This window comes from Balaenoptera physalus, assembly GCF_965194825.1.
Source record: "Balaenoptera physalus genome assembly, chromosome: 19".
NCBI lineage: Eukaryota > Metazoa > Chordata > Mammalia > Artiodactyla > Balaenopteridae > Balaenoptera > Balaenoptera physalus.
The window spans coordinates 37,230,977-37,252,625 of NC_138900.1; the positions used below are offsets into that span (position 1 = coordinate 37,230,977).

The 21,649-nt window shown below is 35.8% G+C and overlaps 1 protein-coding gene and 1 long non-coding RNA gene across 5 annotated transcripts in view; both read right to left on the reverse strand.

The window, feature by feature from the left end:
* RPGRIP1L (RPGRIP1 like) overlaps window positions 1-21,649 on the reverse strand; it is a 97,985-nt gene that overhangs the window by 14,058 nt on the left and 62,278 nt on the right. For 3 of the 4 annotated variants that reach the window (XM_082438901.1, XM_082438902.1, XM_082438900.1), the window contains exon 23: window positions 4,825-5,008. In XM_082438901.1, the coding sequence (XP_082295027.1) occupies window positions 4,825-5,008 (184 nt within the window). The other variant, XM_082438903.1, reaches the window with a different exon arrangement.
* On the reverse strand, window positions 9,454-21,646 carry LOC309649198. Its single transcript, XR_014256984.1, has 2 exons — window positions 10,873-21,646; window positions 9,454-10,836 (listed from the first exon to the last, which is right to left on the reverse strand). It is a non-coding gene; the product is annotated as an uncharacterized lncRNA (long non-coding RNA).

The following is a 21,649-nucleotide window of genomic DNA, read 5'->3' on the forward strand; positions in this document are numbered from 1 at the left end:
TTTGGCCTGATTTTTGAAAAGGATCAGGAACTAGTAAACATTTTTTGTGTGTTAAACATGTGGGAGATAGAGACACTTTGGTTACCTCTAATTAGGTCATGATCCCAAGGACATCCATTTGTGTTCTGAATTAGATGGTTAAAAAAAAAATCTATAATTTCAAAACTTGAAATACATCCTTTAAAAAGCAATTCTGGGGCTTCCCTGGTGGCGCAGTGGTTGAGAGTCTGCCTGCCAATGCAGGGGACACGGGTTTGAGTCCTGATCTGGGAAGATCCCACATGCCACGGAGCAAATGGGCCCGTGAGCCACAGTTACTGAGCCTGCGCGTCTGGAGCCTGTGCTCCGCAACAAGTGAAGCCTTAGTGGTGAGAGGCCCACGCACCACGATGAAGAGTGGCCCCCGCTTGCCACAACTAGAGAAAGCCCTCACACAGAAACGAGGAACCAACACAGCCATAAATAAATAAATTTAAAAAAAAAAAAAAAAAAAGCTTGCCTACAATTAAAAAAAAATAAAAAGCAATTCTGGGGCTTCCCTGGTGGTGCAGTGGTTGGGAATCTGCCTGCTAATGCAGGGGATACGGGTTCGAGCCCTGGTCTGGGAAGATCCCACATGCCGCGGAGCAACTAGGCCCGTGAGCCACAACTACTGAGCCTGTGCGTCTGGAGCCTGTGCTCCGCAACAAGAGAGGCCGCGATAGTGAAGAGGCCCGCGCACTGCGATGAAGAGTGGCTCCCGCTTGCCGCAACTAGAGGAAGCCCTCGCACAGAAAACGAAGACCCAACACAGCCAAAAATAAATATAAATAAAAATAAATAAAAAGATTACTATAAAAAAAAAGCAAAATTAAAAAAAAAAAAAGCAATTCTGGTGAATATGAAATGTATCAGAACTCTCCAAAAGTTAAGCTATTTACCTTTCATTCTCATCAGAAATCACATTTGTTTAGGACTTGCTAGATTTTGACATAAATTTACTGAAAGCATATGTCTCAAACAAGATACAAACCAGTAGTCCAAATACTTGAGTTGATCTTGAATTGTCTACCATTAAAAACACATCCCTCACTTCTGCAGGCTGGAGAAATCCTTATTTTCTTTATCAATGTCATTTGGCAGAAGAAATGCAGATGGTTTAATTATATAGAGGGTTGATAACCTTGAAGATAACTTTTGTGTTAAAGTGTTATCATCCCCCCAGTCCTTATCTTTGCCAAGTTTTTCCTCCCATTAGTAACAAAATCTAAAGTTCTGCATCCTTTCCATCTTCTGCATTAAACTTTAATTGTTCCAACAGATAGACCGTTCAATGCTCAGAGACTAAAGGCCTAGATCTGTATAAGTCTCATAAAAACTTTGGACGATTTCATTAATCTTTTTTCTTTCCACTGTCAACTCCCTAGAAGACTTTATTCAGCCCAGACAACATTCTGTAGACCTACCATTAATCTTATTCTTTTCCAAACTATTTTCTTGCTTTCTCAGCGTTCTCCAAGCAAATTTTTCAAGTCCAATAAAATACAAGTCTTTTGTTCTTGCTACCAGTGTCTAGCAAGTTAATTCAACGTTGATTTTTTTTTTTTCTTCTAGTATTAGTAGCCCTAAGAAGATATATATTTTGTGTATGTGAAACTGGTATTAACACCTCTTAACAAAGAGACTGAATTAGGCTATGAATAGTCCTGGGGATCACTAGTCTAAATCTCTCATTTTATGTACCTAATTTAGGCCTCAGTATACACATCCCTTTTGAATAGATTCAAGTCATAATGCAGGGTAAAAATCATTGCAAGGTTTCGTTAACCTCTCGCCTGGTATGGTGTTCAAATAGGAGACAGCATGTACTAACTGTCCTTTAGATTTTCTGTCTCAATTATAACATCAGTTTGGAAATAAAACTACTTTCATTAACATTTAATAAGATTTGGAAGATGTAAGCCTACATTTACATTGACCTTTTATATCAAATAACAAGTGAATGGTTAATCATTACAATAATTAGATGAGTGAGATAGTTACTTATTAACCAAAGATTTAAGGAGCTTCTCCTGCAATGAAGGAGATGCAAACATAGTAATTTAAAAATAAACACTTTCAGTATGTCCTACTTAAGTGAAAAATAAACCTTCTCCAAGGTTAATGTTATATCTCAGATTTGCTGATGATCTAGGACTTCATTTTTTCAGATACAGTAGATATAAAACAGCATTAATTTGCTTATAAGCACAAAGTACATTCCTCTCCCTTCCCACCAGATAAATATCCTTAAAATTCTTTTCAATTAACCTTGAAAATTCTATATAGTCAAATCTCAATAGGTAGGAATAGAAGCTGCAGAAAGGTACAGTAAACACTTCTAATGAATTAAATTCTAATAGATTACTGGTTTCCTTGTTGCCATCAAATGACTAATTCATTAGAAACATAAGCAACTCTTAAAATACCATTTAGATAGTAGGGTATCTTGCAGTAAAAAGAAAACATTTAAAACAACCAAATCAATGCCAACCAACCAACCAATAAACCAACAAAAAGCCCCAAACAGACCTAGGTCACCATGTGAGAATGTACAAAATTCAGGATACTTGAGCATGTATCACAGGTTTCATCCAAAGAATGATTTGCTTTGCTCCTTAAGCAAATGGAAACCTCTGTTCTGCTGCATGGCCAAGAGTCTCAATGTACAACCAATTTCTAAAAAACAATTTTGTTGTCAGTCCAACCAAACAGTCTACTGCTGCCCTCTACAACGAATAATACAAAAACCAGAAGAGCTTGTCTCTTTTCTTGGGTGGTACCTTTGTTAAAATTAGTTGACTAGGGACATCCCTGGTGGTCCAGTGGTAAAGAATCCGCCTTCCAATGCAGGGGATGTGGGTTCGATCCCTGGTCAGGGAACTAAGGTCCCACATGCCGTGGGGCAACTAAGCCCACGCTCAACAACTACTGAGCTTGCGCGCCTCAACGAGAGAGCCTGCGTGCTGCAAACTACAGAGCCCACGTGCCACAACTAGAGAGGGAAAACCCGCACGCCACAACTAGAGAGAAGCCTGCATGCTGCAAGGAAAGATCCCACATGCTTCAACTAAGACCTGACGCAGCCAAAAAAAAAAAAAAGAAATAATAATTTTAAAAAAATTGAGGAATATTTCAAAAAAAATTAGTTGACTAAACAGTTTTTTCATTACTAATAATATTGTAATTATGGCTTACTTTTCTGCTACTTTGCAGTTAAAAGATCTCTAGGAAGCTTGAGAAAATATTTTTGGAAATGTTCTATTAGATCAAGTCAATGATAGGAAGGAGAAATCAGATTCTTGTCCTGACCACGTCACTTATTTCCCATGTGACCTCTCAACCCACCTGTTATCACAGAATTATAGAATCTGAGCTGGAAGGGTTCTTAGCACCTTATTCAATAGATAAAACAGGGAATCATGAAATTGAAACACGTTGCCCAAGTTCTCGTAACTAGTAAGAATTGTAGATACGAGGAAGATTAGACCAGATCTCTGGCTACTCATGATTACTGTCTAAAGCAATGAGCATGTTTCTAAAAATGCCAACTGCAAAACAAACAAACCAACCATGAGCATTTGTAATCCTAGTGGTACAATAGCATGATTATACATGTTGATTAAAATGAAATTTATAAAACTGGTGAGAAAAGAATATTGGTGTTCAACTAGCATGAGATGGCCTGTTTTGCTAAAGATAATGCAACACCCCATCTTTCTGGTTTGTTTTAATATAGGGCTTTTGAAGAACTTAATAAGCATTTTTAACTCAGGGTCATGGCAGCTTGATATGATTTTTTTACTCCCCTCTAATTATACACTGATATATACTGTCCTTAAAAACGTCTTAAAGTTGGTTGATCTAAGAATTTACAGGGTGCCTATTGGGTCTATACTGGTCTAGCAGACTTTCATATCAACTAGCTGATAGGTAAAGCCCTAAAAGAGGAAACCTGCCTGCTGCTATGAAGGGATGTGTGGGCTAAAAAATGAAAAGGTACTGTAAGAACTTATATCACTCAATTAAAATCCTGAGCATCTAGACACTGGGAGAGATATACATGTATATTGTAAAAACATCTATGTGATGACATTGAGCAGAAACACAGAAATAATTAGGCCATTAAATTGTTAGAATCATATGATAAAAAAACTAGTACTTTTATTCTCCTTGAAATGTCATATTTTTCGATTAAATTCAGTTGTAGACACAGGTGGCATTTTTCTATGATATAGCAGGAACATCTAGAAACATTGTTTTCCCACTGTTTTCGTTTTCTTTTAACTTCAGCATTACAGCTGTCCCTCAGTATCAGAGGGGGATTGGTTACAGGACCCCCGCAGATATCAAAATCTGAGGATGCTCAAGCCCCTTATATAAAATGGTGTAGTATTTGCATATATAACCTGTGTACATCCTCCTGTATGTATTAAATCATCTCGGATTACTTATAAAACTTAATACCATGTAAATAGATGTAAATACAATGTAAATACTATGCAAATAGTTACCGATGCATGGCAAATGTAAGTTTTGCTTCTTGGAATTTTCTGGATTTTTTTCCCCAAGTATTTTCCAACATATTTTAGTTGAATCTGAAGATGTGGAACCCATGGATACAGAGGGTCAACTGTACCTTAAGTTTAATTTCTTAATCCTTATGCTACAGGTTTGACTATTATTAATCTATTCTGACAACACTTTCATGATTTTATGTGAACATTAGAGAAATGTACTTTTTCCTTGTTCCTTTGGCTTCCTTCTTTCATAGATAAAAGTTTATATTATAAATACCATACCTACCATTGCTATAGTTATAGTAGACCCACTGCCCACTCTTGGGTTTTGGAAGTGACACAGGTGTCTCTTCAGCAGGAAGACTGTAGAATCGGCACTCAATGAATAGTCGCTGGATAGTATCATCTGCAGTTACTGGAGAATCATTAAGGCTTAGAGCTATGATCTCAATCCGAATTTTTTCTGATGGCTGTTTAAGGAGCAAAAACAAAAAAAGATACAGAACAAATAAAACGAACAAAAAAATCCTTCACTCTTTTCCACTATCAATTTTAAATAAAACATAAAGGCAGTGGCCTTCACTGATTTCTTTTTTGGAAGATATTGTACCCTACTGTCTAGTTACACATGATAGATTATTCACGACAGAGAGAGAGAGAATGAGCTTCTAATGCCCCAGGGTTTGAAGTTAACAGTGTCATGGCACTAGTCTCCTGATTTACATTTGAGGCTATAAATACCCCACTAGTAGTCCATCAGGAATGAAGATTATGAGATCTTCATCTCCGATTACTTTCAGAATGACATGTATCAGTTTGCCTTGTTTCAAACTATGTAATGAAATACATGTTTATCACTGCTTTTATTTACTCTACGGTACCTGAGAAAGTTTTGGTTATTCAGAGATCAAAGCCTGTTGAATACTTTATAGCTACTATGCTAACATAAGTAGCTATACGAATCCATATTAACTAGGGCTACAGTTCATTCTCTTATATATTCTGCCATAACATATTTCATTCAATAAGTAGTAAGTTTTCAAACAAAAGAAAGAAAATTTTTATCAAATTTAACACATTTTCTTGTAATTTATTTTTATCTCATTTTTACAGAATTAACTAAAAATATATATTTGTGTAATTTTCATCTCAATCCTTATTTAATAGATTTTGGTGTCACAAACATTATATGAGAGTCACATATGCTTCCTTGAGTAATAATTTAAAACAAATGATAGACTATGACTTAAAAATTAGATCATACCAAGATAATTCCTCAGTTAAATGTTTACATTTAATTTTAAATGTTTACAATTTAAAATTTGTTCTTTATTCCCCCTTACTCAATCTCTCTTTATTAAATTCAGAGGCATCTTACTATAAATTATATAACTTAAAATAATAATTAAAAATCCTGATACTAAGACGTGCTTATATAACCAACTTCTAGGAATTCATTGTCAGATGTAAATCAGTATATAAATTCACCATAGTGATTACTATTTTGATATTTCAAAGTATATAATATAATTAATCAAACTGAAAAGCATAGGTACCCTATTGTAAAAATATTCCCATAAAGAACAATTTCCATTGCTAGCAAACCCCCTCAATATTTGATGAAGTAATTTTACCCCCTTCTTTCAAAAGACATTTTCTTTTATTATGTATTCTAAGACACTTTAACTAAAAACCTAAATCTGAATATTTCAATAAGGTTATTTTATTATTCAGTAGATTCATGGAAATTTTACTAGGATGACAGAGAAAATTCCACACCATTCTGTCTCCACTAATACAGGTACAAGGCTGCAGCTGGCAATATTACTAGGATTAGCATAGTATGATGAAATATTTAAAGGAAAATTTTTTCTAAAACCTAATAAATCAAATGACTGCCAAATGTCATTAAAGTGATGGTCTTTGACTTGAATATGCTTTTCATATTCAAATTTGAAAAGAAAGAGATGAAAGCCTGGAAAGGTTACTCGGTTTCAACTAATAACCTCAAGCCCTCTCCGTTCACGTGCATAAAAAATGAAGTTGGCTCTATTGTCTAATCTCACTTCAGAAAAGCCCTTCTCTGCTTGCCAAAGACTAACATGGTAAAGAAAGTATTTTAAATGATATTATTTTTCCTTAAAATGTATTGTGGTTGTCAAAATAGCATGCACACACATATTTTATAATTCTGGCTCAACTGCAGCACAGTGCATAATTAAGTCTTTTACATAACTTGTAATTTGACAAACTTAGAATTGTTATGACAATAGCATAAAACATTCCTGCTTCTGCACAAAAGAATCATTTTTAGAAAATAGCTATAAAAAGGCAAAAGAGGTATACATGGTTATTTCTACATTGTGAGGAGAGGAATTTAAAATTTATCACAGAACCCAGTGAAGAGACAAATTAACTTTTAAATAGCAGGGGAACCAAATTTATTTAAGTGGTTTTTAAATTAATAATATATTAACTGTACAATCCCCATATGAAAACTTGCATTACTGTAAGAACGAACTTGGGCTGTCAAATAAGCCTACATACAAAATATAATTCTAAATAAATGTAGATACCTGGATCACAGTCAGACAAACAAAATACCAAAACCAAATAAATAACCAAAAAGAAAAAAAAAAAACTTTAAAATTATTTTTAGGATGTCTATCTTCTTTCTGGTCTAGATTTTTTTTTCTGTTATTCCCCCCACCCCAACCCAGCCTCATTACCTCTAGCATATGTCCTTTTTAATTCTCTAACTTAACTGACAGAGTTATTAGTTATCATTTCTTTGTTCCTTTGATGCTACATGAATCAAACTAAAATAAATCCAAAAAGGGATAAGTTCCAAACAGTATATATCTAGGGAAGCACACCCTGAATAAACAATTTCTAAACATTATAAATTTTGGCTAATTGGGTGAGCCAACTTATTTTTCAACACTGGAACAATTCTGGTTGTTCTCATGGCTCTGTGAATCAAAAGTTCAACTAGATTATATATGAAGATTTTCAAGATTAAGAAGCACATCAACTGACTAGCAGACAACTGCAACTTAGTGTCAGAGATGAACTCATGATCTCTTCTCTCTCCCAGTCTCATTCATCCTCTAGATATTTGTTATCTCAGGTGATGACATCACCACCATCCACCTGGTCACCCACAACCAGGAGACCTTGGAGCCATTCTTGCCAATCTCCATTTTCACATCCACCATATCCTATAGATCACTCATTCCTGTTCACTTTAATTCCTAAATATTTCAATGTTTCACTGAGTTACAGAAAGCTTAAGATATTTCAACATTGTGTCAGCTACTGGAGATATAAACACAAAACAAGATGCGTTTTTTTTCCTCATTTTTATCTCTAGAGAAACTCCTTCTTTATGTTCTCGCATGATCTGAGGAAGGAACGAATTCAACAGTTTCCTAGTATTAGAAAGTAGTTTTATAGAGTAAGAAGGGAGACATCAGAAGGAATCATAAAGAATAACTGGTTGGCAGAACTGTAGGCAGACAGGTGGGTGGTACGAGGCACTAAGTTCAGTTACAGAGGGACTATCATCTTGCTTATGGCATCACTGGTGTGGTGTGCAGTACACACTCAAAAAATAAGTGGCTCCATTCTCATGGCTGTAAGAGAGGTGAGGCACTCCTGCCTCTCTACTTGCTTGCCTGCAGCCTCAACTCTTCTTCTGGTGGCAGAGTTCTTTCCCTAAAAACAAATCAGATATCACCTTTCTGCTTGAAAACCTATTACCCCTACACTCTCGCCATTTCCCCAGACCTGTGGTGTACTGTTAATATTGCTGAGCTTTTGCATCTGAAATCTTCTCTATCAGACAAAATCCCACTTATTTGAGGCCCTGGGCCATGCATGTACTCCTTTTATGAGAGCGTGACTGATTTCCAAGACCGAGTTGCTTCCTCTTCTGGGCCCTCACTGCACTTTTTAGTCACATTGTATTGCATGGATTTGTTTACATATGTGCCTCTCTCTGTAGACTGTGAGTTCCTGGAGGCCAGGACCATAACTTATTCATCTTTTGCTATTTAACATCCTCTCTAGGATCTGGCTCTCAATAAATACTTAATGATATAGAGTCAAGGGACGCTGAATGTCCTCTATCTATTCAGAATATCTTTTATATATTGCCAGAAATATGTGAGGCTGCAATTATTAGTGTTTTCACCTTTAACAAATATTTATTGTATCTACTACGTTTTGGGAAGTTGGTGATTATTAACTGTTGAAAAGTGTATAGAAATCTTGTCATTCTAGATTTTAATTAAATAACACTATTACAAACACCGATCAATTTTGTAGAATCTAGGGGTAGGGTACTGTTGTTAGCTCAACTTCTCTGTATGTTTGAAAATTTTCATAATAAAATACCGAAAAAAAGTTCAATTAGGAGAATTGGAAGGGGTAACAATATACTGTTTCAAATGACAGTGACTGAAGCATAGCCTTTAAGATGGATGCAGAATAATGTCTGTTGAGGATTACTAGAGGAATACAACTGGTCATACCTCTGTATTACACCCTGCTCATACACAGGTTAGCCAGCCAGTATAGGCTTTGGGCTTTTCTTGTTTTGTTTCTTTCCTGTGCGTGTGAACATGTTACTAGGTGTGATGCTACTTCTCAGTACTGTTTTTGTCCTCTTCACCAGTTATCCTATTAGCTTCCCTAGTTAGCGAGATGTCAGCATCAACATATAAAAAGAGCATTTAAAATTTCTGATTGTGGTGAACAGCAGTAACAGAAATCACTCAAATAAGAACTGTGTGCAACTTCTTTTCAGTTGTCTGTATAGATGGACACTATACTTTATGTGATTGAATGATCTAGAAATGTGATGACAGCTTGTATTACTCTCAGAGAAAAAAAACATTAAGAGTTCTCATGATTTTGGCTCAATTCCACTACTGCTTCCTGACTGATGTTATAATTCACATTTTAGGCCATATTTCTCTATAGTATTTACTTGGGCTTTTATTGGCATGCTTAAATTTTTTATGTTGTACTTCAGAAGATCATGCTGAATTCTTCCTCTGGTTTCAACCATCACAGCAGCCACAATGGGGTTGGATTGTTAGGCTTCTAAAAACTAATTCAACTTGACAGCCCTTAAACACAGTATTGCTTAACTGAGAATAGCCTCTGATAAAGGTTTGGAACTTGCTTCAGTCAGTTAGATTTAAATCTCACTATGGTGAGATTGCATGTGAGTTTTATTTCATTCTTAATTCCACAGTGAATAAGCATTTCTTTAACTTTTTAAACTATAAAGAAAATAATTTGGCATATTCAAGTACTCAACATCTTAAACAGATGTTACCTTTTTGCTGTATCTGATTTAAATCTTTTTGCTGTTACTGTGGAAGAAATAAAATATTTCGGATACAGGGAAAAGCGCCCCCTCCCAATTCCTTTCCCCTTCTTCCTCATTTCCCCCAGAGGTAACCACTATCCTGAAGTTGGTGTGTATCATTCCCAAACAAGCTTTTATATTTTCTACTATGTATGTATATATATATAAACAATATATTACTTTCTGTTTTTAGATTTTATATGAATGGTATCATTGTCTATTAATCATTCTGCAATTTCTTCACTCAATACTATATTTCTGAGATTTATTCATGGTTATAATTAAAATCTAATTCATTAATATTAACTGTTGTATAGAATTCCATTTATATTGTCTATATAATCTCTAGTCTATTTATTTCTCTATTGATGAACAATTAAGTTGTTTAAAATTTTTTGCTATTACAAAGAATGTTGCATTGAACATCCTTTTATGTTTTCTTGTGTACGCGAGTGGTTCTCTTGGCATTGCTGGGTGATAGGTATGAGAAAGTCAACTTCCTAGGATTATCAAGTTACTTCCCAAATGGTATATAAGTTTACATGAGTATTATTTTATCAGCATAAAAATACTTTGTATATGTGTATGTGTGTGTGTAAATAAATATAATTAAAGCCTACCTATAGGAGCCAAGGTATGTAGAACTTGGTACTTTATAACAAAACAATAGACATAAAATGGAAATGCAAGGTGATGATCTATGTCTATGCCCTTTAAGAATAAAAGTTTAATTGAAGTGAGCTCTAAGACAAGCTCAAAATAGTTGGTTCAAAAAGTCAAACTGGGACTTCCTTGGTGGTGCAGTGGTTAAGAATCCGCCTGCCAATGCAAGGGACATGTGTTCGATCCGTAGTCTGGGAAGATCCCACATGCCACGGAGCAACTAAGCCCATGCGCCACAACTACTGAGCCTGCACTCTAGAGCCCATGCACCAAAACTACTGAAGCCCGCACACCCTAGAGCCCGTGCTCCGCAACAAGAGAAGCCACCGCAATGAGAAGCCCGTGCACCGCAAGGAAGAGTAGCCCCCGCTCAGAGCAACTAGAGAAAGTCCGTGCTCAGCAACGAAGACCCAATGCAGCCAAAAATAAATAAATAAAATAAATGAATTTATTAAAAAAAAAAAAAAGTCCAACTCTCCACTGGTACTGACAGAGCCATACGTAAGTAGGGTAGGATGCATAACGATTAATGGCCATTCTTACAACTTCTCTTCTTCAGGCTGGGGGCTGGCACAGTCATCTCAAAGACTCAAAAAAAGTCCCCTAGACCTCACAGTAGGGTCCAAAGCTTCTACTTATTGGGAATCAAATCCACTCTTCATACAAGTTTTGATTGAAAAGTCTTTGATTTTTAAAAAAATAATAGCTCTTTGGGAGAAATAAGAGTAAAGAGAAACTCCAACTGTTGAAGTAATAATTTTTTTTTTACAGAGATTATTCCATTTTCATAGTTTTAATAGTTAAGTATTTATTTATTTATTAAGTGACACCTGAGCAGCTGATAAAATGACAGCATAAAACAACAAAAATCATACACTGCATGTTGAATACTCTACCATTATAAAATTAAAACACAACAATTAATACAGAAGTAGTAATTTAATACATATTTCCGACATACTGCTTACTATTTCTGTGATACTTTAGATCCCTACTTCACTTCTCAAATTGGGAATTAACACACACACATACAAATAATGGTAATAATGTTTTTAACAAACAAAAGAAACCTAATCCAGTTTCCATTGGTGACAGTAATCTTTCTTTTCTCATATGTTCTGTTAAAAGATACTATGTTGAACAAATAATATAAATAGTGAAAACTTCAGTAATGGAGATCAGACTCGTGCTAGGGTTAAGAATACTTATTTTTAGAACACTGTCTCCCTTATATACCATGTAAATTACTGTATCTGTAATGGTCAGCAAATTACAGAAGCTTGTTACCGCATGTTCTAAAGCGATGATTGGAATATTTTTTCCTGTCCTAATACACCTGAGGGATATGACACATTTTCATCATTAAAAGTGGCTTACTATGGCAGTACTGTGAAGGAAGGGGAGAATTTAAAAAATGACCCTCAATATCAGGTTATTTTGATATGCTATTCCACTTTTACCATCATTGAGAACAGATGTTATAGAACAGTGGTTCTCAATTTTGGCTGCACATTAGTACCACTGGGGGAGTTTTAAACAAAATTCTGATCTAACTGATCTGAGTGGAGCCTGGGCCCTGGCATTTAGAAATGTTTCCTAGGTGGTTCTAACATGCAGTCATGGTGAGAAGTACTGCCTTTCCCTAAAGCTGTGGTTCTCAGATTTTAGCACACCCCAGAATGACCTGAAAAGCTTGACAAGACACAGATTTCTGGGCTCCAGTCTCAGAGCTTCTGATTCATTTGGTCTAGCGTGGGGCCCAAGAATTCGCATCTGTCACAGATTCTCAGGCGATGCTGCTGCTGCTGGTCTGAGGACCGCACTTGGAGAAGCACTGCTCTAAACCAGAAAAGACTCGCCCCGTATTTGCTGACCCTTTCTATTTATAGAAAAGCTTCTACAATTCATATTAAACTGTTCTTTAGTTATTATTTAACATTTTAGTACAGAATTAGCTAACAAATTATTTCCTTTTTAGAAGCAATCTATATTCATCACTAAAAACAATCCAACAATATAAATCCTAAAAAGTAAAATATAAAAGTTCCTTGTTTCCACCCATTCTTTAACTCAGGGATTGGCAAATTTTTTTCTGTAAGGGCCAGAGAGCAAATATTTTTCGCACTGTAGGCTATATGGTCTCTGTTGCAAGTACTCAACTCTGCTCTCGTAGAGTGAAGTGGCCACAGACAATATGTAAATGATGAGTGTGCTGTGCTCCAATAAAACTTTATTTATAAAAATAGGTAGAGGGCTGAATTTGGCACATGGGCCATAGTTTGCTGACCCTTGCCCTGACCCATGTCCCAGAGATACTCATTGCTAACAACAGTATTTGGATTATATACTTCCAGACATTTTCTTTGCTTACATAAACCTAAATGTTATATCTGTATGCTCATATAAAAATACATATGTATGGATCCAGTAATCCCACTACTGGGCATATACCCAGAGAAAACCATAATTCAAAAAGACACATGCACCCCAATGTTCATTGCAGCACTATTTACAATAGCCAGGTCATGGAAGCAACCTAAATGCCCATCGACAGACGAATGGATAAAGAAGTTGTGGTACATATATACAATGGAATATTACTCAGCCATAAAAAGGAATGAAATTGTGTCATTTGTTGAGACGTGGATGGATCTAGAGACTGTCATACAGAGTGAAGTAAGTCAGAAAGAGAAAAACAAATATCGTATATTAACGCATGTATGTGGAACCTAGAAAAATGGTACCGATGAACTGGTTTGCAGGGCAGAAGTTGAGACACAGATGTAGAGAACAAATGTATGGACGCCAAGGGGGGAAAACCGCGGTGGGGTGGGGATGGTGGTGTGCTGAATTGGGCGATTGGGATTGACATGTATACACTGATGTGTATAAAATTGATGACTAATAAGAACCTGCAGAATAAAAAAACAAACAAACAAAAAAACAACTAATACTAAACTTTCTTTGGGTTATTTGTATAGAAATATGTTAACATAAACGTTTCAGACATTACATGAAATTTCTAAAAATCTTGTATGTTCTGGTATAATGTTATAAGTCATAATTCTAGTTATTACTTTAAAATGTGTATCTCAGAAATAACTAAATTTCCTTGTCAATTGCATTATTATGAACTTTCATCAAATCTTTAACCGTGGTCATTTTTAAGTCTTTTGTCATTTACAGACAGTTCTGGGTGTACTCTGATGCTTTTGCAAAAATGTTCCTATAAAAGGGTTTCATCTTCAAGGAATTCATGGAAAAGATTCTGACAAGTACAGGTTTCTGGTAACTGACTATACTGCTGAACTGAATGAATAAGCATTTTCAGAACTCTAATGGAAAACTGATGAATTCATAAAAGTGCTAACAAAAGATCAAGATGAAAAAAAAATTAATTACATGGGACTGAGTGAACTGATGAGGATGATTATAATTTTTGTGACTTTCTGTTTGAATTAAAAAAAAAAAATTCCACAAGGACTCAGAGGCAAAAAATATACAAATCAATTTTCACTGCAAAGTAAAGGAGCTGTTACAGTGGAGGATTCCTGGACTGAATGTCAATATTATGACATAGTATGAGTGTGTTTCGTGTTTGGTAAATGCAATCATTGTTGCTTTTGTTGTGGTCGTCCATTTACAATGCTTGGTGTCAGTTTATCTCTTGTAAGAATAAAATACAGTGTGTGTTTGTGAAAAAAAATACATATGTATGTATGTACAAATATACTATGTATGAACAAATATACCTTTTTGTTTGCTTCTTTTTAAATGGAATCATCAGTGAGATATTTCTTATTCATAAATTTGACAAGAAGTGTGATATGAGGAAACCGTAATTTCTACACGTTTTGTGTAAAAATGTTATGTATAAAAACACTTAACCTGGAAATGTCTGTATTAGCAAAAACTGATAGAAACCAAAGGGTCCACCAAAAGGTGCTTATTTAAATAAATATGGTACAGCTATACAATGTAATATTATGCATATGCGAAAAAAGAAATAGAGTATACTGCTATGGAAAGATGTCCGTGGTATTATTAGTAAGAGATAATTAAGTTACAAAATATAAAAAATAGTTTTAAAGGCAATTAATATCAGGAGAGTAATCCAGCATTTCTGGTTATCTAGCTTAAGCGTCCATATGTAAAACAGTGGGAGGGGCTTACTCTACCCACTGATAGGATATCATCTTTGATTCTGAAGTGATTTAACAACGTATAATACACTAGTGCTAAAAGCGGTGAGCTGCTTTATGCATTTTGCTTTTCAAAGCTTTAAAACATATTTTGCTGGACATCATTACTGCGATCACCTGGGAATGCCAGCTCAAGTTGTTCAAGAGAACCTGGCATCCAGGTGGAACTGCATTTTAGTCCGATTGAATATGGCAGCTTTTACAAAACTGCTATTAGTAGGAACGGAGAAAGATGTAAATGTGCATTGCACAAAAAAGATCATTACTCATTAGCCTGTGATCTCCCATTCTCACCTGTGGGCACACTTTAAGAAATCTGTGAGTTGAAGGCAATATATTTAGTTGTAAAAATTGAAAGCTGCATTGCTTAAATGGTAAAATTAGGAATAATGTGAAAGAAGGATTGATAATTCTTTTTTTTTTAATGCTATGGCAGATGCAAATTTTCGGTTTTGATGTCTATTTTGAGGACCTAAAACAAGGCTTTTAATCAATGTATTATACATCAAATTGATACTGTTAACTTCTGATTATTCAAATTAATAAAATATTCATAGAGAAATGTCCAAAGTTTTACATTTCTCAGACTCCCCACCCCCAGTAATTATCATGCCTAGAAGCTTTTTAGTAAAAGCAGCAGTCATCAGGCTGACGGAATCTGACAGGCCAGCAAGGCCCAATTACACTGGTGCTCTGTGGCACTTTGATGTCCTGGAAACGAAGAGAGATAGGGGCAAATTGGGTGGCACATTATGTTAATGACTTGATTTAATCCAGCCACTAAACTTTATGTAGCCTGTTAAAAAAGATGCTAACACTAATTATGCCACTTTGGAAAGGAACGGAGGGGACAAGCATTTCATTCTGACAAAGTGAAGCTCATAAATGTTGTAAATGAAATGAAACAAAATGAAGTAATCTATGATTAATTATACATCACAGACATGAAGAAAAGAGGAAGAACCAAGTAATATGTCTAAGTCCTGGGAAATCTGTTAGATTCCGTTTAAGGATCAACATTTCTAAAACATAACTATGAGCTGTCAGATTCTGTAACATGAAAAAAAGAAACTGAATAATCTTAAATTGCTTACACAGTGTAGTAGATAATTGAAATTCATAGCGTAATTGGCATAAATGATGTTTATCTAGGACACTACTCTCCCTCTCAATTTTGTGACATTATAGCTATAGGTAAAGGCAATTTAAAAAATTTCTACAAAGTGGAGGTCACCACAGAGTGGGGTTATTTAATTACTTTTTAACTAGTCCCTGTGCCTCTAATCTATTCTTTACTTTATTGATAGCATGATCTTTTAAAATGTGATCCAAGAGTGCAAGGTCCACGAGAGCAAGAGACTTACTCCTCTTATTCACTGCTAAATTCCCAGTCCCTAGAATAAGGTTCGGGACACAGAAAATGCTCACTAACTACCTGTTTAATGAATGACTGATCTTCTTCCTCCTCCCTTAAAAATCCTCATTGGCCGCTCGTAGAACTTCAGGATAGACTTCAACCTCCTCAGATAATACACAGAAGCCTCAATGCTCTGGACATGACTATCTTTTCAGCATATTCTCCTGGGGCTCCCCATGTGTGCCATAGGCTTGGCCCATCCTAAAACCGCTCTGATTCTCAGAACAAGCCATGCTCCACATTCTCTCAAATTCTTATGCTTTTGTTTCTTTGGCCTATAATGTCGCCTCCTCTGCTTCCACTAATTCCTAATCATCTTCAAGTCTTGGCTCAAGCTTCACTGACCCTAGGAAGCCATCCTTGATGAGGGTCCCTCATGCTGAGTTAGGCACTCCTCCTGAAGGCTCCCACAGTAGCTGTGCATTCCATTCTCCTAGCGCTGACCACTGCATTGTAATTGTGTTTGCCCTAGACTGTGAATTTTTTGAGGCTAGGGATTGTTTCTCGTATAATACACAGTAGATGCTAATGAATAAAGAATTGCTGTGAGAACTATAAGGAGATATTACATAGCAAGTGCTTAGCACATATTAGACATTCAGTAGTACCTTCCCTTCCAAAGAAAGCTATGTATTCCTGTCCTGAGCTTTCTACCTGAAGCAGTTCTTAAAGAGGAGACAAAAGAAGAAACTAATGAGCCACAAGTATTTTTAGGCTTAAAAGTTAATATCAACAATCAGATAAAATGACATCCTGTGTCTCCTGGTATCATGCACTGAAAAGGACACAGCGTTGCTCCTGTAGTATTCCTACCAAAACGAATAACCTGAATCACACAAATCCAAATTGAAGGACATTTTACAATATAAATGGCCTGCATTCTTAAAAAATGTCAATGTTATGAAAGACCAACTCAATGGAAGGCTGAGGAACCATTACACATTAAAGGAGGCTAAAGAGGAATGAAAACTAAATGCAATGTGTGATCTGGATTTGATCCTGGACCAGATTAATAACATGCTATAAAGGATAATACTGGGACAACTGGCACAATTTTAATAAGAACTGTAGATTCCAGTATTATTGTTCTGAAGTATTTAGGGGTAAAGGGGCATGATCTCTGCAACTATCAAATGATTCATTACAACTATGTATGTAAGAATGTGTGTTTATGATGTATACATACTGCATATAAGCATATATAGGAGAGAGAAGAGAAATGATTAAAAAAAGAGTATAAGCAAATGTTAACAACTGATGAATCTGAGTGAAACGTATTCAGGAGTTCTTTGCACTGTTTACGGAATCTTTAAAGAAAAAGGTTCCGTGACTCATATTAAACGATTTGCAAAAGTAGCACACAGAAAAACTGGTACAATCACTAGAAAATGCTATATTTCAACAATATGATGATCTCTTATTTTGTTCCTGTGCTTACAGATTATACTATTTTACTGTATTTGTTATATAATTTAACAAAACTAAATTTCACCTATGAACATAAGATTCTGGTCATTACCTTCTACTAAAAGTAGAATTTTTAAAACCACATGGGAGCTGATTAATAGCTACCAAGGCATAAAGCATTGCTTAAAATAGCTGCTTGCTTTAAATGATATTCACACTTCTGAGACAGCATCTAAAACCATTATAGGAAATCACATTTTGTAATGGTAGTGAAGGCTGTATTAGGCTGTAGCAAAGTAACACAAATTACTTTTCCGGAAGTAAAAAGGAAAAAACCCAGTTTACTACAAAGGAAAAATATATGTGTACATTAGAATTAATTGAATATTTTAGAGGAATAGCTCTTTCACTAAACTTCTTGGTTAAATCAAAGTTCTTTATTCTTAGTTAAGAGCACTGTATAACTGCACTGAGATGCTAGCAATGTTGTCAATATATACATGATTCTGTTGAAAGTCTGATACAGGACTTCTCAACCTCAGCACTACTGACATTTTAGGCCAGATAGTTCTTTGTCGTGGGTCCTACGCTTTGCAGCATGTTTAGCAGCAACCCTGACTTCTAACCACTAGATGCCAGTAGTAGTCCCTCCCAGTGTGACAACCAAAAATGCCTCCAGACGTTGCCAAAATGTCCCTTGGGTGGCAAAATTGCCCCCAGTTGAAAATCACTGGTCTAAGATGACATAATTTAGATAACATTTCTCCATACTTTGAAAGTTACTCTTAGATGATGAATACAATGTTTAGAAAATAAAATTAACTGTTGCAATGCCTCCCTAGTCTCTCTTGGATAAAATCCAAAACATTTAGTCTTCACCATTGTAACTGAAGTCTTCTATCCCTTTCTACAGAAAGGCTGCTCCAGTTAGTGTATTCTTGACTTCTGAAACATAATGTGCATCCCTGCCTGCAGTAAAAATGCACATGATTTTCTCCCTGCTGCCATATATCCGCATCTTTGAGTTGTCACAGTTAAAGCAGGACACTCCTTTCTACTGTGTGACTGGCCACAGCTGAATGGGTCCAAGGAGCACAACTGATAAAGATGGACCCAATCCAGAGGCTAGACGTGGCTCATCAGATCCTTCTCCTTGGGGCTGGGCGTTCTGTGTGGCTATCTTTGGGCAGTAAGCAAGTGAAGCAGAAAAAGTCAGCTTAAAATGAGAAAAAGCAGACACGAAACTATGAGAAAGAGGGTGGGTGAGCCAGCTTGTGGGCATATCCTTAATGATGTCTATTGAAAAATCACTCCAAATTTCTCCTTCCTCTGAACTTCCTTAATTAGTGGCATGATTGTCAGCAAGTCAGCTTATTTCAAAATCTCAGTTTACGCATTTGGAAAATGAGGAGGATAGGCCCCAAACAGCTTTATTCTTTAGCTCAAATATCTATTAGTCATTGGTACTGTCTCCTGACATTGTTTTATATTGTAATTTAACTGCTGAATTACTACTTGACTTTTTCATGAAAACATCTTCCCAATGAATGTAATGTTTCCTGAGGGCAGGGCCGGAATACTGTATCTACCTCCTTAGGGAAGAGTGATCACAAACTGCAGATGGTGAATCCCTGGGAATCGCTGAGTTATAACAAGAGAGATGAGTACTGTTTGTAGATTGGCTAGATAAATATACCCCTTGGTACTAGTCCTGTAGACCCTAGGACTGATTCAGTATCTCATATGTTATATGTTATATGTTATGTTCGAAAGGCTAAACAATATAGCCTTTCAAAAATCGTGATGAAAGTAAGCAGAGTCTTGCAGAACTATTGAGAAAGAAACGTGAACCATGTGAGAAAGAGATATCTGAATCAAGCTTGCAGGCTTACTACTCTTGATGTAATGAATGGACTGTTCTTAGTAAAATGATGTGATGGTTAAATTTATATGTCAACTTGTTTGGGCCACGAGGTACCCAGACATTTGGTCAAACATTACTCTGGGTAAGTCTGTGAAGGTATCTCTGGATGAGATTAACATTTGAATTGGCAGACTGAGTAAAGCTGATTATACTCTCTAATGTGGATGGGGCCTCATCCAATTAATTGAAGACCTGAATAGAACAAAAAGGCTGAGTAATAGGGAACTCTTCCTGCCTGACTGCCTTGAGCTGGGACATTGGTCTTTTCTTGCCCTTGAACTGAACTGAAACATCTACTCTTTGTAGGTCTCTTGCCTGCCTGCTTTCGAACAGGAACTCACACCATGGGCTCTCCTAGTTCTGAGGTCTTCCAACTCAGACTGGAACTAAGCCATTGACTTCCTTGGGTCTCCAGCTTGTAGACTGCAGATCTTGGGACTCCATACTCTCCATAATCACGAGAGCCAATTCCTTTTAGTAACTTTCTTTCTCTCTATATATAAATATATCTTATTGGTTCTGTTTCTTTGGAAAACTGACTAATACAAATGGCTAGACAGCTAAATTCCACACAAGAGGCTCATTTTCCCATTGATTCCCATTATCAAAAATTTCCAGTAGAGGGTAGAGAATTTCTCTTCACTGAAATAACTTGATTTATTTTGATAAAATAATTTAACAATTTCAGATTTGATAAAGCAAACGAATTAAACTGAATTGAACTAAATGCTATAATTAAGTCTTCAGGCAACCATATGCGAGATTCCTTTTTTAATTTATCAATTTTGAACAATAATGATTCCATATATCAGTACACTGTATGTTAGATGATGTTATTATAATTAATAATTATATAATAATAATTATAATAAAACTTTGGACAGATGAGTTCTGTTTATATTTATAATCATCTGTTTGTATTTGTCAATCACAGAAACAACGGATTTCTCTATTTTATGGAGGCATCTGTGACAGCTGAAATGTTCTGTTTTATGGGTTTGTTCTGCAGAGAGATTAAGCTAAGAATGTGAGATTTTAAGAGTTGAAATAAGTATTGCAATTCTTAAAAATAGAGTAGGGGCTTCCCTAGTGGCGCAGTGGTTGAGAATCTGCCTGCCAATGCAGGGGACACGGGTTCGAGCCCTGGTCTGGGAAGATTCCCACATGCCGCGGAGCAAATGGGCCCGTGAGCCACAACTACTGAGCCTGCGCGTCTGGAGCCTGTGCTCCGCAACAAGAGGCCGCGACAGTGAGAGGCCCGCGCACCGCGATGAAGAGTGGCCCCCGCTTGCCACAACTAGAGAAAGCCCTCACACAGAAACGAAGACCCAACACACCCAAAAAAAATAAAATATATAAATTTAAAAAAATAAATAAATAAAGCAGAAATTCTAAAGAAAAGGAATACAATGAATCATTTCAGGAAAATTAATGTAGATGAATAGAAAAAGCTAGCACTTTACTTACATTTACTTTATAAAAACTTTTTCTCCCCTTACAATGAAAAATGCTCTGGTAAGTGGGACACTTCCTATGTAAATTAAAGTATAATTTTCTTCTCAAAATTTCAGTTTACACACTACTTTTCAGCAATGTGCTACAAAACAAGCGAAGTATACCTATATGAAATTAATTACCTTCTAAGGGTTTAATTTTTTGGCAGAATGAAATAACTTTAATAGCTTATCAGTGACATATTTAGATAACTTACACATGTGAATAGTCTATGAATTCACATGTGTAAGTTATTATAGTTTTAAATGCAATCTCACATTTTGAATTCTTTAAAGTTCAGATTTGATTTAATACATCTTTGTATAATGGTTCTGAAAAGGAGTCAGAGAAGTCAGCTGGTTTTAGCAAGTAACCACTGAAGCTACTGATGTTAGGTTCTCTTAAACATGTAAGCAAAAATAACGCTTACATGTTATGGTCTGTTACATAATGAAAGTGTAAATACAATTTTCTTGTACTAGATGATTACTTGGATAAGATTATGATAACACATTAAAATTTTTCCAGAAATATTCTGCCTTAAGAGTTTCATACATGAAGATTGATAAACTATGAATGAAAAGCAGCTTTATTTCAGAACATTTCTGGTTGATATCAGGTTAC